The sequence below is a fragment of the Chiloscyllium plagiosum genome, unplaced genomic scaffold (assembly GCF_037043375.1).
Source record: "Chiloscyllium plagiosum isolate Xiang-an unplaced genomic scaffold, Cpla_swu_hap1 HiC_scaffold_9, whole genome shotgun sequence".
In the NCBI taxonomy this organism is placed as follows: Eukaryota; Metazoa; Chordata; class Chondrichthyes; order Orectolobiformes; family Hemiscylliidae; genus Chiloscyllium; species Chiloscyllium plagiosum.
In genome coordinates this window covers 64,127,572-64,144,748 of record NW_028270147.1, presented here as the reverse complement: position 1 = coordinate 64,144,748, position 17,177 = coordinate 64,127,572, and the positions used below count along the sequence as shown (strand labels likewise).

General features: G+C 39.9%; 1 protein-coding gene across 16 annotated transcripts in view; it reads right to left on the bottom strand.

Annotated features, from left to right (window-relative positions):
• dock7 (dedicator of cytokinesis 7) overlaps window positions 1-17,177 on the bottom strand; it is a 170,263-nt gene that overhangs the window by 31,030 nt on the left and 122,056 nt on the right. For 10 of the 16 annotated variants that reach the window (XM_087990702.1, XM_087990698.1, XM_087990699.1 and 7 more), the window contains 6 exons: window positions 14,441-14,555; window positions 13,559-13,693; window positions 11,308-11,460; window positions 11,040-11,198; window positions 9,974-10,074; window positions 6,292-6,484 (listed from right to left, as the gene is read on the bottom strand). In XM_087990702.1, coding sequence (XP_087846828.1) covers window positions 6,292-6,484; window positions 9,974-10,074; window positions 11,040-11,198; window positions 11,308-11,460; window positions 13,559-13,693; window positions 14,441-14,555 — 856 coding nt within the window. The remainder of the gene's footprint in view (window positions 1-6,291; window positions 6,485-9,973; window positions 10,075-11,039; window positions 11,199-11,307; window positions 11,461-13,558; window positions 13,694-14,440; window positions 14,556-17,177) is intronic. The other 6 variants (XM_043699462.2, XM_043699463.2, XM_043699464.2 and 3 more) reach the window with 1 other exon arrangement.

Sequence of the window (17,177 nt, the reverse complement as noted above, 5' to 3'; positions counted from 1 at the left end):
TAGATTACATTACAGTGTGGAAATATGAACATAAATCTTGTAATTATTAGTCAAAGCAGTGTGGTACATCTTTCATTTATTAAAGTTTCTACTAATGCAACACATAGAAAACAAATGTAGTTATAACAGCTCAACTGCATTATTGTCAAGAGTCACAAATAAAATCAGAGTGGAACTATCAAGTCGGCCTTGTTTCATGGGAATCTTGAGTTTCTTGTCCTCCCACCCGAGGAAACATTTATCTCTATTGCACTGGCATTTTCATGGTTTTCCTTCACTTTATCTTATTAGAGTCGATATGGATGTGAGATTATCTCTGACACTATTATACAACAGTCATGAAATACTCTGTCAAAAATCCAGGGTAAGTAGAGAGAGATGTTAGGATAACCCTGCTTCTAGTGTTAATTTGTTTTTGCTACAACTCCCACATGTGAAAATGTGCATCACAAGTGTATAATACAGCAAAACAGACTGAGAGAGAGAGAGGGAAGCAGAAGAATGAAAAGGACAAATATATCATAAACCAATGCTATAGTTTACAGCATTATAGGATGCGATATCTGCTTGATTTTCAGAACAAAGCAGGCATGTTATCAATATCTGGGCACATCACTCTGATATTGACATGGCAGTGATCCAACAACAGTACATAAAGCCATAGTCACAAGCATACCACTACAAATTTGATTATTCATTAACCTTCTTGGGATCGAGTTTCTGGTAGCTTTACATCTGGATTCTGGCAGAATCAGCTGACCCAGTGAAGAAAAAAGAAATTCTGAGTTACACCTAAAAGCATTTACAGGGGAATCCTACAGGGATTCCCCTGTAAATGGGTGATGCGGGTTATGGTCAAATGCATGGAACATTCAGGTAACACTGGGAGCATCTCGCTCCGTCTTTCACCTTTTTCACAAGCGGTGTGACAGGTTTCTGACTATGTCGCATCCACTTGCCAATTAAGGAGGATTGCTAGTTGTTAAACACTTTGTTAACAGCCCAATATACATCACTGATATTTATCAGTATTGTCAAATAAGCCAAAGCCAATAAAACACAACATAGAAATCAGAGTGTGCACCTGGGAGATTCACCTCTCCACTTGTTCTGAATCCAACATCTCAGCGCACTCTCGATGGACACCAACACACACATCCCATATTCACAAAAATCGGCACCCGTTATGTACCAGGCTCTGAAATCTTTATAGCACATCTCTGATTTTTGTACTTAATGTTGCATGGGCAATTCTCATTGCAGTGAGCTGTAAGGACAATGTGCACTTAGGGACATGCACCCAGTTCACACACAGGACCAGTTAGGTACCAGTCAAGTCAAGGGAGATAACTTTCGTACGGGGGTCCTGACACAGTAAGTATAGGACAGCTTCCAATACCAGTTCATGGCAGGCTCAGGGTGGTCAGACTTAGGATCCTCTCCACAGAAGGAGTGAGTAGCTGAATGTCAGGCAGCCCACGACCCTTCTCAACTCTCTCTGCCTTACTGCAGGCTGTTTTATTCCTGAAATGAGAAAGTGAGTGCCAGCAATGTTACTTTTGATGCAGTTGGAGAGGTGACCCAGATGAGTGAGTAGGCAGCAGTAGGGGGAACATGTTGCAGGAAATAGTAGTACAGCATGATTCTTGATTAGAGATGGAAACATTTGCATAGACAGAGTGAACGTAAGATATCAGAGAGAAGGTGGTGGCACTTACCCTGCTAGAATGGAGACTGCTGTAATTTGGATGAAAACCTCAGACAAGGCTGATGTATTCTGTATTGTGACCTCCACTGATGTCATAGGGGACAAGGAAGCCCTGCCTCTGAATCACCTCATCAGCAGAACCTCCAGGTCTCTGCCCACATAGCGAGGTGCCCATTTACCCTAGTCTGCCACTTCCAAGGCAACTATCATGAATCTCGTAGGTAGGGCAGCTCAGGATTTTCGATGCTTGTCTGGGTACATTATGGGCTTTCAAATATGGCCGTGCGCCTAAGATACCAGTCTTTTGGCAGATCTCTACTGTATGGCAAATCATTCGGGGAATGGCACATGGTAGGATGGAGTGGAAATCAGATGTGCAGGGCATCATCAGGCAGGATAGGTAATTAAAGTAGCAAAGTTAGTGTGTGAGAGAGAGAGAGAGAGAGAGAGAGAGAAAACACACTAGGACTTGTGGTGAAAAGCCCTACGAAGAACACAATCAAACTCGGACTTCATCTAAAAACAAAGTAAATTCAGTCTATAATTTCAGGTTTTCTGCTATCTTTAATGCAGATTTAATAGGAAATTTTCTAGATCAGGTCCCACCCATAAAACCAGTTGTGTCACCAGGTCAACAATTCAACTTTCTGCTATACCAGAAAAGCTCAAATTGAAATTATTGTCTTATCAACACATGTACTAACATATTAAATGCATTTATGTATCTATTGGATGTGGACGGATTCACTGGTTGGACCCATCCCAAAGTGCCCTCAAGAAAGTGGTAATGAGCTGTTTTCTTGACCACTGTAGTCCATCTGGTCCACAGTGCTGATAGGGAGGGAGTTTCATGATTTTGACCCAGCGACATTGAAGGAACAGTGAAATAGTTTCAAGTCAGTATGTGGCTTGTAGGGTAATTTGTAGGTGGTGCTGGAAAAGCACAGCCGGTTAAGAAGCAGGAGAGTCAATGTTTCAAGCATACAACTCATCAGGAATGAGGGAGTGGCCCAAGGGGACTGAGAGATAAATGGAGGGAGGTGGGGCTGGGGGAAAGGTAGCTAGGAATGCAACAGGTAGATGAAGGTGGGGATGAAGGTGATAGATCAGAGAGAAGGGTGGAGCAGATAGGTGGGAAGGAAGATGGACACGTAGGACAGTTCAGGAGGGCAGTGCCAAGTCGGAAGGTTGGATCTGGGATAAGGTGGGGGGATGGGAAATGGGGAAACCGGTGAAATCCACATTGATCCCTGTTGTTGGAGGGTTCTGGTGTTGAGTGGCTAGAGTTTGGCAGTGGAGGAGGCTCAGGCCTTGCATGTCCTTGGTGGAGTGGGAGAGGAATTAAAGTGTTCAGCCATAGGGTGGTGGAGTTATTTAGTGCATCTGTCCCAGAGATGCCGCTCTCATCCTTCTAGATGCTAGTTGTCACAGGTTTGGAAGTTGCTGCCTAAGAGGTCTTCGTAAATTTCTGCTGTGCATCTTGTGGGTGGTACAAACTGTTTGCTCCCTGATCATTGTTTACTCTGAATTTGCTAGGTCTCCCTGATGTCATATTTCGTCAAGTGTGGTCTTGATTTCAAAGGTTTTCATTCTCACCTCCCCTTTCAGCTCTTTTGTCCATGTTTGAATCAAAGCTCCAATGAGTTCAGGAGCAAAGTGGCCCCAGCAAAATCCAAAGTTAGCATCCAAGAGGAGGTTATTGTTAAGGAATTTTGAAATACTGCATTCCATCAGGATGTTGTGAAACTTGAAAGGGTTCAGAAAAGATTTACAAGGATGTTGCCAGAGTTGGAGGGATTTAGCTACACTGAGAGGCTGAATACACAGGGACTGTCTTCCCTGGAGCATCAGAGGCTGAGGAGTGACCTTATAGATGTTTATAAAATCATGAGGGGCATAGATAGGATAAATATCCAAAGTCTTTTCCCCAGGGGAGTGAAGTCCAAAACTAGAGGGCATAGGTTTAAGGTGAGATGGGAAAGATTTAAAAGGGACTTAAGAGGATCTTTTTCACGCTGAGGGTGGTGCGTGTATGGAATGAGCTGCCGGAGGAAGTTGTGGAGGCTGGTACAATTACAACATTGAAGAGGCATCTAGATGGCCATATGAATAGGAAGGGTTTCAAGGGATATGGGCCAAATACTAGCAAATGGGACTAGAGTAATTTAGGATATCTGGTCGACGTGGATGATTTGGACCTAAGGATCGGTTTCCATGCTGTACAGCTCTATGACTGAGTGCTGTTTGATTGCAATGATGAGGAACCCTTCCATCATTTTATTGATAGCTGAGAGTAGACTGACAGGGTGGTAATTGACTGGGTTGGATTTGTCCTGCTTTTGTGAACTTGGACATACCTGAGCAATTTTCCACATGGATGTGTAGATGCTACTGTTGTAGCTGAACTGGAACAGTTTGGTTAGGGCCACAATAAGTTCTGGAGCACATATCTTCAGCTCAATTGCTGGAATATTGTCAGGGCCTATAGACTTTGCAGTAACCAGTGCCTTCAACTGTTTCTTTATAACATGTTTGATGAAGAAACTCACTAGTATAGCAACAAAAATAATAAATGATTGAGCGCACTTTTTGTTAAAGTAGTCATGTTTTAAAATGTAGTTATAAACAGAAGGCGGATTCAGAACTTATGAAACGTACAATTTTTGTGATCAACCTCTTTTTTGCTGTTTTAATAAAACAGCAACTGGTTAGGTACATCACAGAATTTCTTTTAGTTCAAAGAAAGAAGAGAAAAATAAACAACACTTTTTTTTATATTGTCCGATGATACTGTTTCATGAAAGAGTTTGCAAGTTTGGTGTCACTTTAGACCTCGAGATGAGCTTCCAAGCAAAAATCAATGGCATCAGTAAGATTGCTTATTTTTGATTTTGCAACATCCCTGAGTTGTTCTAGTGCTGAACATCTCATCCATGCTTTTGAGACTTGCAATCTTGTCTATTTAGATTCACAGAATTGTTCTGATCCTTGAGGACGCCATTCGGCAGATTCTTGTCTCTACACATTTCAACTTAATGTCAATCTCCTGATTTTTCCCATAGCACTGCATGTTAGCTCTATTTAAATAATCATCAAAAACACTCTTGAATCGGACCTGACTCCACATTTCCAGGCAGTATTCCACATCCTAACACTTCATTGTGTAACATTGCTTTTTTTCACCTCACATTCGCTTCTTCAGCAAACTTTAAAACTGTGCCCTCTGATTTCCGATCCTTTTGAATGGGAATGGTTTCTTCCTATTGTCCAATTCATTCATGATTTTGAAAATTTCTATCAAATCTCTTCAGTTCTTCTCCTCTCCAAGGTCCTTATAATTGAAGTCTTTCTCGTCAATTTCTCCTGTGAAATCACTTTCCACATTCAACCCCTTGAGATCAACACTTGCATCAATACAGCTTGCATTATCAATATGTATTATGAAATTGTTCTTCTGTGCTTCATCACTTTAAATAACTGAAAAGGAGAGGTTCAGATGCTGTGTATATTGGACCCAATCACTCCTGAACATCCTCAACATTGATCCAGAATCTCAGACCATGAACTCTTAACAAAATAGCATGTCCCAACACACATCTGAAATGCTCTGAATAAAAGTCAGTCACTCAAGACTCTCCCAAATAGGTCCACAGAACTTAACTGTAAAGTAGAACCATGAAACCAATCTGTCCTCCCTTAAGTAATCCAAACAGATGATTGTTTCATACCAGCTAATGGAAAACAGAAAGCAAAATAATTTTGATAATCAGAAAATGTGAATGAATGATAATGCACGAGGCAAGATTTAAAAAAATGTTAATGCAAGTTTGTAATGGGGGAAGGGAGGCATGTGCAGGAGGGCTCCACATCTGCAGACATTTATTCCTTCTGAGGTAAAACCATCTGCTGTGAGTAATTTCTGTGCAGGGGATGCAGCTTCCTGTATATGAGGTGATATCGGACTGACTCACAACAGAAACGCTCACATTTGGATTTTATCCATTGTTCCAAATAATGTCATATTTGTGAGCATTATTAACTAATTTCAACCAGGACCATGCAGCAACCATCAAGTTGAGACTAGGTATTTCTCTGTGCTAAAGGGGATGAAAAATCAACGGACTGAAAGGTGAAGACTGAATAACAAAACTCCTTCTACAGCAAGAGGAATGTGAATTATGCATAACCCACTTGTCAGGGTGATTCCTTTTGGATTGTTCTGAACATATGTATGGAAGTGAAATTTCTCTGTTAGGGTTGGATTGCCAGCATTGTATTACAACATCGGTGTCTGTGCTGCTTAGACGGTAAAGGCATATTACATGCAGGCTGATGATTACATAGAAGTTGCTGTGCAGAAGCATGGGCGTTTGGTCCAAGCTTCTATGCCTTTATTAATTGTCCACAAAAGCCTGCTCCCACTGAACTTCATCTAACCCTGTCTTCAACATATCCTTCTCTTCCTTTCTTTGAATAGGGTTTCCCTTTCAGAGGAAGCAAAAATCATGTTACAATTCCATATTCAATATAATATACACAAAATAAACAGAGAAGAAATATGACAATAACTTACAAACTCCTACCTGAAAAGTTACACATCCTACAGGAAGATACTTGCGATCTTCCAACATACTTAAGTACTCTGCCACTAAAGCTGCTGAATGAACAAGGCACTGTGCTGCTTCAGCACGATTGCTCTTCTCTGAATGTTTTCCAGCCATGTTTTGGAGCCAGGTTAGCCGCAGATCTGGTGATGTCTGGTATCCTTTAGCAATTCTTCGAGGAGCAAATGGAAAACAGAATTACCAATCATTGATAAGCATCCAGTCTGAAATTTAAGTTATTGCCAGTACACTGATTTACCTTTCCTTCTTCTCCCATCCCACCAATGCCCATCCCTAAAGGTTCTTCTTCCTCTCTTGAAGATGTTGCCTCATCTCAACATTCATTGTATCCATTGCTCCCGATGCGGTTTCCTCTACATTGCGGAGACTGGACACCTCCTAGCAGAGTGCTTTAGGGAACATCACTGGGACACCCGCACCAATCAACCATACTGCCCTGTGGCCCAACATTTCAACTCCCCCTCCCACTCAGCCGAGGTCCTGGGCCTCCTTCACCGCTGCTCCCTCACCACTCGATGCCTGGAGGAAGAACATCTCATCTTCCGCCTCGGAACACTTCAACCCCAGGGCATCAATGTGGACTTCACCAGTTTCCTCATTTCCCATTCCCCCTCACCCCAGCTCCAAACTTCCAGCTCAGCACTGTCCCCATAACTTGTCCTACCTGCCTATCTTCCTTTCACCTGCCTATCCATTCCACCCTCCTTTCTGACCTATCACCTTCAACCCCACCCGCATTGTACTCTTTGCTATCTTGCCCCACTCCTCCCCGACCTATCACCTTCATCCTCACCCCCACTCACTTATTGTACTCTATGCTACTTTCTCCCCACCCCCACCCTCCTTTCATTTATCTCTCCACCCTTCAGGCACTCTGCCTGTATTCCTGATGAAGGGCTTTTGCCCGAAACATTGATTTTCCTGCTCCTTGGATGCTATCTGAACTACTGTGCTTTTCCAGCACCACTCTAATCCAGGATCTGGTTTCCAGCATCTGAAGTCATTGTTTTTACCATCTCAAAATGCCTCAACAGTACTATCCACTCTTTGGTATTACATTTCACTTTGCTGCCTAGGCAGCCAGAAATGGCACACGGTTCAATTATGAACAGCATTCCAATCTGGTTCATACCTCAATCTATGGACATGAGTATAGGGTTTGGGAGGTCATGTTGCTGCTGTACAGGACGTTGGTTAGGCCAGTTTTGGAATATTGCACGCAATCCTGGTCTCCTTCCTATCAGAAGGATGTTGTGAAACTTGAAAGAGTTCAGAAAAGATTTACAAGGATGTTGCAGGTTTGGAGGATTTGAGCTTTATAGGGAGAGGCTGAATAGGCTGGGACTGTTTTTCCTGGAGCGTCCCAGGCTGAGGGGTGACCTTATAGAGGTTTAAAAAATCATGACGGGAATAGAAAGGATAAAAAGACAAAGTCTTTTCCTTTGGGTGGGGGAGTCCAGCACTAGAGGGCATAGATTAGGGTGAGAGGGGAAAGTTATAAAAGGGATTTAAAGGGCAACTTTTTTGCGCAGAGGATGGTGTGTGAATGGAAGGAGCTGCCAGAGGAAGTGGAGGAGGCTGGTACAATTACTGCATTTAAAAGTGATTTGGAGATGCTGGTGTTGGACTGGGGTGTACAAAGTTAAAAATCACACAACACCAGGTTATAGTCCAACAGGTTTAATTGGAAGCACACTATCTTTTGGAGCGACACTCCTTCATCAGGTAGTAGAGGACTACCACCTGATAAAGGAGCGCCGCTCCGAAAGCTAGTGTGCTTCCATTAAACCTGAAGCATTTAAAAGGCATGTGGATAGGTATATGAATAGGAAGGGTTTGGAGGGATATGGGCCAAGTGCTGGCAAATGGGACTAGATTAGGTTGGGATATCTGGTGGGCATGGACGAGTTGGACCGAAGGGTCTCTTTCTGTGCTGTACTTCTCTAAGATTCTATGTGTAATTTCGAACAGGTCCTCTTTGGTATCAAGCAATACTGGCTAATTTTCTTGTTACCTCTTCTGCTAAGGGCTACAGAAACCAATTATAGCATTACAATGCCTGCCCTTTCTGAGATCAGAGCAAGCACTGCAGCCCTTCTAGCTGCTGACTGAATTGCACATCAGATAGTGCATTCTATAATGCTGCACCAGGACTCTCCACGCTGGTGGTTAGATTAAATTGTTTTACCTATTAGTGAAATCAGCCAAATGAGGCTGGAGTGTTTTTTATTTCAGGTCTCCAAACAATGGCAGTACTTGGTTTTTATCCTACAGCACTTGCTACCCAAAGAATTTCTTTTTAATTTTAAAATTGATGAATACTTAGTTTTATCTATTTCTATAGTTCTAATCAGATATGTTGTATGAATTTTTTATTGGTTATATAACACTATTATCCATTGCACCGCACACAAGCCAGCTTAAATTGCAAGAGAATGATAGTAAGTATAACTCTGATATTCCCTGGGTTGGAGGCGAAGCTCAGCTGCTACACTTGCCCACCATTAGGAATGTACGGCAGGTTTTAGATTTATCATGTGAAGAGTTATATTATGGTAAGGTGAAGTACATCCTGCAGAAAAAATGCATTATTTCTCTAAACAACATTGGTGATACACTAGTACTTTAACCAAATGACCTTCCTTGATATGGCTCACAGAATCTATAACTCTAATGCTATATGTTTTTCAAGGTTCAAATGGAAATTTCTTACAGACCCTGTTGGGTTTCACTAAAATTCTTGTTTCAACAAAATTAATACATTGTAGAACCACTAGTTTGGAGATTAATTTATTTTGCTCTGCTGAGTTGCCAATCACAGATATACTGTGGTTGGAGATACAGAATCTAGGCTGGCATTTTTCTATCAAGTTGAAAAGGAAGGGACTGCCAAGCACACTCTGGACACTAGCTTCACAGTTGGAAAGCAAGTAAGAGGCATTTCTGCTGCTTTTGAACAGCTGACGGCTTAGCTAGATTAGGAGCAGAGAAAGAAAAAAGGCTTATGAAAGGATTGGACATTCTGGCAGCAGGAAACATGTTTCCGCTGATGGGTGAGTGCGGAACCAGAGGACACAGCTTAAAAATACGGGGTAGACCATTTAGGACAGAGATGAGGAGAAACGTCTTCACCCAGAGAGTGGTGGCTGTGTGGAATGCTCTGCCCCAGAGGGCAGTGGAGGCCCAGTCTCTGGATTCATTTAAGAAAGCGTTGGATAGAGCTCTCAAAGATAGCGGAATCAAGGGTTATGGAGATAAGGCAGGAAGAGGATACTGATTAGGAATGATCAGCCATGATCATATTGAATGGCGGTGTAAGCTCGAAGGGCTGAATGGCCTACTCCTGCACCTATTGTCTATTGCTTGGTATTGTTCCAGATTCTTATGCAATGATCCCACTAAAGTGCTCATTTGACTATCGAGGAGGCAGAATGATGCTCTATAGATCACAATTAAATTGCCAAATGACACTCATGGCCCATGTTTACACTTGGTTACTTGAACAAGATACCGGAAACAAACACTGAATTGCATTTGTATGAATTGGATCTTTGAGTAAAGCAGTGACAAGTGGTATGAATTTGGAAGAAAGATAGAAATGACCATGTCCATTTGAGAGGTGAATATCTTCAAGGTATACCTGTACATCAGATCAATGAGCATCTCTGGATCTTCTTGGTGTTCTTTCATTTTCACGGTGTCTGACAGGATCATATGGAGATTGAATACTAGATCCTGGACCTACAGCATGGTAATAATGAACTCCATTACAATCAACAAATCCATCCGAATTCTAAACACACCCAAACGGAGAACCATTTTTGGAAATTATTGAAATACAGTCCAACCAGGATAAAGAAAACAAACAAAATAAAAATGGCAATTTCAACCAAACCTCTGTCAATTCAGAAACTGACTCAAAGATTTGTTTTCTTTGGTAATAATATTGTGCATGGTAATATGAAAAGAAACTTTAAGAGACTTTAAATCATTTGATGAAGTGGATATATCTTAATTTCAATGTGAGAAACATGACAAATATCTGACTTAATTAAGGGAACACTGTACTAATGAAGATCAGACTTATTCTCTACAATAGCTGATATTCTACAACAACTTCTAAGTGAACCAATTACAAACTGCTTTATGATCATGTGGATAGAGTGTGATTAATTTTTCTTCACCTTTCTAAGATATTTCTGTTTCTCAGTGGTTCCCCGAAGTGCAAATTCCTGACACTATGAATCTGATATAGTAAAAACTTACATGGGTTGGTGGATAATTTATACAGCAAAAGGGAAACAATTTTAGACTCAAATAAGGAAACCTTTATTGAATTATGAAGTAAGGCCATTAAAACCAACTAAGTATAACCACATATCAAAATAGAAAATGCTGGAAATACCAGTGGGTCTGAAAGCATCTGTGGAAAGAGAAGAGGAATTAATGATTTTGATTGGTTACCTTTCAGCATTAGGAGCAGAAAGTTCTCCAATTGTCATGGTCAATGTTTATTCTTTCACCCAACATCATTAAAAACCTGGTCACATATCTCATTTCTATATGTGGGATCTTGCTCTGTGCAAATTGGCTAGTACATTTCCCTACATCACAAAAATGACTCTGTTACAAAAAGTGCTTTAATTTGCCAGAAAGCATTTTGTGATAACCTAAGCTTGGGATAGACACTCTGTAGACTTACATACCTGGTCAGGAAAGGTAGTTTCTCTCAGTTCCAAGTCTTCTTCAGCATATGTCAAAATTGTCTTTAAAGATCGCCTAAGGAATTCTTCATTAAAGTTCTGGGATGTACCAACCAGTGAGGAAAGTGACATAGTTACTTGCATCTTCACTCTTGCAAAATTCTGTAAGCAATACAATTTTTTTTCAAAATGTCAATGGTATAGTTTATAAACATAAAGTATAAGAAATGCATTATTCTTTGAGGGAAAATGTGGTTCAAACATTGCTTACATTGCCAATCTCAAAATTTTGTCTCATTAGGAGATAGAGTGAGGCACTTGCATGTGCTCGGATTGTGCCAATACTGCTGCTGCAGTGTCGTAAAAGCCTTAGGCACAGATCAGCACACAGTTCAGTTTCTTCTTCAAAAAGGAGTTCAGGAAACTGTAACAACAGGAAAAAAAATTAACCATTTTTGAACTGGTTTTGATCTCCCCTACCCTCTGGAAAATACCCTTGCTATTCACCTTATCTATGCCCTCATGATTTTATAAACTTCTATAAGGTCACCCCTCAATCTCCCGAGTATGATTTTACCTTTAAAGAAGTTTCTTGACGAGGTATTAAATTGTAAAAGAAAGGGTACAAGCACATTTTAAACATTGATGCAGTCGTACAAGTTTTTAAAACTTAACAAGGATGATTCACTGTATGGACCAACAAGCCAATGCCAAGTAGCTGTAGTGACCAAATCTAATCTATTGCTATTAATGATCTCTTAAAATCCTAAATTCGAGAGGGCAACAGATTTCCTCAACCCGAAAGAAGGAAAAAAGGGGAAATCCACTTTTGAACTCCCCATTTTAAATGATCCCTCTCTAACACGTATTTATAAAATAAATTCACAGGATGTGGACATCACCAGCTGTGCCACCATCTACTGCTCATCACTAATTAGCACTGAGAAGGTGATGGTGAGCTGCTTCCTTGAAATGCTGCAGTCCATATGGTACAGGGATAACCACAGTGCTGTGAGGGAAAGACTTTTAGAATCCTGACCCAGCAACAGTGAAGGAATGACAATATACTTACAGATCAATTAGAATGAAAATATCAGTAAAGCAAGAAGGAAGAGCGAGAAGAAATCTTTGAGTTAACAGAAGAGATTACACATTGATTATGAGATATATTGAAATGAGGTGGACATATGGAACATAACACACTTATCCTATTCCTAAGAATTTCTACATTCACAATTATTGAAATGTACCCAAGCATTGAATAAACAAACACAACAATTTGACCATTAATTTGCCAAAATTAGAATAGCTACTTTAAGCACAGGCATATCCTAAAATGTGTTAAATGCCTTTGCCAGGACGAACAAGTTACCTTGACCACACATTGACTGTCAATCACAAAACAATGGATGGAATCTTTCTATCCCAAAAAGCTGAGGAGAACGTGGTATGAGGGAACATAATCAGACAGGTTGGATCGGGAAGGACCTACCTTACCTTCCCACTATCACCACAGGAATAAAGTTCTAGGTGGGAAAGTCTTCTCACACCGTCACCAACTGAGACCTTTAAATGATTAATTGAAGAAAACTTAAAGGCCTCTTTATACAATCATCTGCCTTCCTTACATTCAAATGATAATGTGAGCCTGCCAGATTGGGGTGAGGAGTCTCAATTTGTCTCAATCTGAGGATGATAGGAGGTACAGATAGGGGCTGGGGGTCAGCCAATGAAAACCAAATTTTGCCTTGCTTTGTACACCCCCAACTGCCCTCTAATCTCAAGCCACAGCCAAGAAAGAGGCGTATCAGCTATTCCTGGGTTTCTACATTGCTATGCTAGCAGCAGTTGTGGCCGCTGATGTGGTATTGCTGCAGCTCCCAGCGGCTGCCAACCTCTCATCGGTCAGCAGCTTCATGCAAGGCAGGACATCGCTGTCCTAGGAAGAGATCCTAATTAAAGCCCAGCGGGTGACCATTTAAGTGCCTGATAGGCTTTCATGTTGGGGTGGAATTTTGACTTGTTTTGTTCCCATCTCCACCAATGCTTTTACATTTCATTTAAATATTACAGTTGTACTATATAATATGAACTGTTGGCATTTCATCAGAACTGCTCCTGATGATGGTTTGGGTTTCCAATTTCAAGACTGCTGAGCAAATGGATACCACTGGACCTGAGATCCAGTGCTACAACCTCACTGTCCCATGTTCTCAAATAAGAGAATGCAGGGTAATGACTTTGTCTTATCTCAGCTTCAGTAGATTTAATGAGAAAATTTCAAAGAACACAACCTCTTAAAATGATTAATGATTTTTCTACATTCCTGCAAGGAATGGCACAATGCCCACTCAGTAATAGCGTGGACTGGTGCAACTAAAACAAGTTCAACATGAATTGCAAACAAAAATAAATTTATTTCCTTAATTTAATTTGCTGCAGTGTGCTTGAGTAGAATGCGGTTTGGTCTGAGATCTTCAACAAAAAATTCTAACAATTACCTATAATACCATAACACCTACCTTAGATACCAAGGCTCTCTGGGTAGCAAAACAATGTTGTAGGTAAAGTGCACTCTGATTACATGCCATAGTGTGTAGAAGAACCTTCAAGACCCCTCCCAGCACACTCTCTTTGGATTCTGTCACGGAAACAGTCTAAACATGTAGATGGTAAAGATTAAAAATAAATAATTATGTATTTAACAAGATTCAAATAGAATCTTTTTTACAGTATCAACACTCAGGTAATCCTACTGTTACAATTTTGTAAACTTAAATTCTTTTTTAAAATAGTGTACTCATTAATAAAAGGATCCTAATGCAGGCAATCAGGATACATCATGAATGCTTAGATGTGAACTATCACATTAGTTAGGTATAGAGATGTCCCAACACAAGCCCAATTACCATTCCAGGAAAGGGATAGTACTGAATGATGCAGATCTCTTTACTCTACCCAGACTTCCAAAGCTCAAAGTTCATCCTCTTTAACACCAGAATGTAACCCATTTATCAGAAGCCATTTATGGTGCATCAAAGAGATTTCCATTTTTCGCCCAGTACGAGGGACATTTAAGACTCTGTGTTTATGCAAGTTAAGAAATAGGTTGTAATTGTCCTAATTCCATTTCACACAGGACTCTTACGACTGACAAAGATAAACTTTCATAAATTTTATAAACTTTATAAATCTGGGCTGAATTTGAACATGCACAATACTGCCCTTAGCATTATGTCAACCTAATTACATGAAACCTAAGTCAGTGAGTTAATTTACAGGATCAGGTGAATGAAAAGATGTCAAAAATCAAATATGATAGCGTACTGACAGTGGAAAACTTCTAAGTTCCCACAGATACCTCACCATCACAGTCTTTTGGCAGCTATTTATTGATCTCTTACCTGAACAATTATTTCCAAAGTGTCCAAAATAATAAGGTTTGCCTCGGTTGCAAGGTTACCATCAATCAGTGCCTCATGTTCCAACTCAGCCCTTGATCTGTCACATATAAATATCCTGTCAGAAAAGGTTCAGATTCTTGCTTTAGATGTTTAAATGTTATAATCTTTTTTAACATTTATGGTTAAGAATGCAGACTAAGTCAATCTATATATTTACTTTATATTTTGTGTGTTAGAAGTTAGTCTTTGAAACCAATTTCATTCTGTTTTGTTTTCTATTTCCTTTACTATGCTCTTACAGGCTTACTCTAGTTCTATGGAATAATGCAGGATAAACTCCAATGCCTCAGGAAATGTGTGAACCTAGACAGTGAGTGTGGAAAGGCTATTCCATGAGGGCAGAAGCTAAGACAGGCATATTCTTGATTATTTTGTTTCACAGAACACACTAGGAAACAACTTAAAACAAGAACAATGATTAATGTTCCTTTCTTAATTTATGATTTGATGTTTAAAAATAGGTTCCAAGTACTTTTTTGATTGCATTTAGTTGACTAACTCCAGGTTTAAACAGGGGAGGTCACTGATATATATAGCTCAGATTAGAGTGCACTTATACACAGCCATCAGAAGAAGTGAAAAGTATGTATTTTAATTTGCACAGTTAATCACACATCCAGCACAATATCATTGGGAGAACAAAAAGAGAAATATAATCTGGAGACAAGGAAGAAAATTACTTTTTCTACAGTAGATGGAGCTCCATTTCTGAAACAGTCAATGCATACAATTTTTCATGAAGCAAACTACATAAAGTTTACAACTGAACATCATCTCTGTTTTTTTGATAAATATATTGTTCAATACTCAGTTTCTGAAAAATATATTTCTATTATCTTTTTATTAACTACCAGGATAATGATTGTCCCAAAGCACAAGGATGGTAGCTTCAATGTTTTGACTTGATTACATGGTTCCTTTTAGATTCAGCGCAAATTGGGCTTTATTGTGGATTCAATTTAAAGACAATATTTCAATAGAATTTACTTATTGTTTCCTTGAGAAAAAAATAAAAAAAATTCAAATCACATGACTGTGCCTTTATTCTGAACCCACACCACACCTGTACTTATCCTACATTTTGCATTTGGAAAAGCCATGTTTCCAATGCAATGATAAAAGTACCTACTAAATCACCTCAGCCCTTTCCAGTTTTTCTAAATTGTGAAACACTATATTGAGGACAAGTTCATGCTCAAAAAAGATGGTTTAAAAAAAGCCAAATAAAATTCAGCCAATTAGCATTAAAAGGCAATAATTTCAGATTTTGAACAGTGGAATATAGTAGATGGGAAAGATGGGAGGATATAAAATAATTGAGTGTTGTGGAAAGAACAAAGTGGAGAAGAAGTCTAGGATAAATTAATTTTAATAGAAAAAGGAATGACATAAAGTAATGCACTTTCATTCCTGAAAAGTTCAGAGAAGTAATTACTGCAATAAAATAGAAAGATAAGATGTTGGTCTGATTCTGATTCTAAAGTAAACTGTTCAACTTGAACAGGTCCCAGCTCCGCCAGAAATGGTCCCAATGCCTTAGGAATCTAAAGCACTTGCTTCTGCACCATCTCTCCAGCCACAAATTCATCTGCTTTATCCTTCCATTTCTATACTCACTACAGTGTGGCACCCGGAATAAAATGAAGCTTAATACCTTTAAAGACCTACTTTTCAATACCTTACTTTACTCTCTACAGTCAGTTTGCAGGAGCTTTCTTCCTTTGTAACTGATCCCAACAAAGATCACAACCTCTGGCTGTTCACCCTTCCTCTTCAGAATGCCCTGCAGCCATTCTGCAACGTCTTTGCCCTTGGCAGGCAACATGCCATCCTGGAGTCATAGCTATTGCTACAGAAACACCTCACTAATGAATCTCCTATCACCTCTATCTTTTCACTTTCTTGCACTCCAACTGAGTGGCTGAACCAGCCACAGTGCCATGGCCTTGGCTCTGATAGCCTCCACATAGGAAATCTCATTCTCACTGTTTTCCAAGGCCAAAACACGATTTGTGGGTGAGATGCACTTGGGAAATGCCCCCCTTACTTGCCTGGTCCCCTTCTTTTGCCCATTCATTTTTGTCCTGCAGCTACTTAAGCTGCAGGGGAACCACATTCTGAAATTAGTTATCCATGAACCTCTCAGCCCCATGAATGCACTGTAGTTTGGGTTCAAAGTTTGGGTTGCTCCAGCCAGAGACAGCTTTTGCATACCCAGTCATCCAGACAGATGGGAGTGTCAAAGACTTTCCAAACAATGCAGATGAGCAAATGATTGGCATGAGCTCCCCAGACATAACAACTAAATATTATATGCATCCCAGCTTTAATTTTACTCTTATTCCTACTTGAGTATACACTTGAAAAATTCTTATTTTGTTTATGTCAATAAGCCCTTAATTCTATCAAGTGAAGAAATTTAGATTTGAATTTCAAAAATTTTAATTATCTATGCGAAGTTTTAAGCTGAACTTACTGTCTTAACCTATATTAGTAATATCCACAAGAGTAAGGCACAAGAGATAAGATAGAAATTCTGACAAATTATTACTGGCCCTCCTGTGACCTCATTCATTGATTTTTTTGAAGTTGCTGCACTGCCTGTTTACTTCTGGGATCTCTAAACTCTCATCCATTCTTTCAACCTCACTCATGCTCTGGCTTCCAAATCCCACAC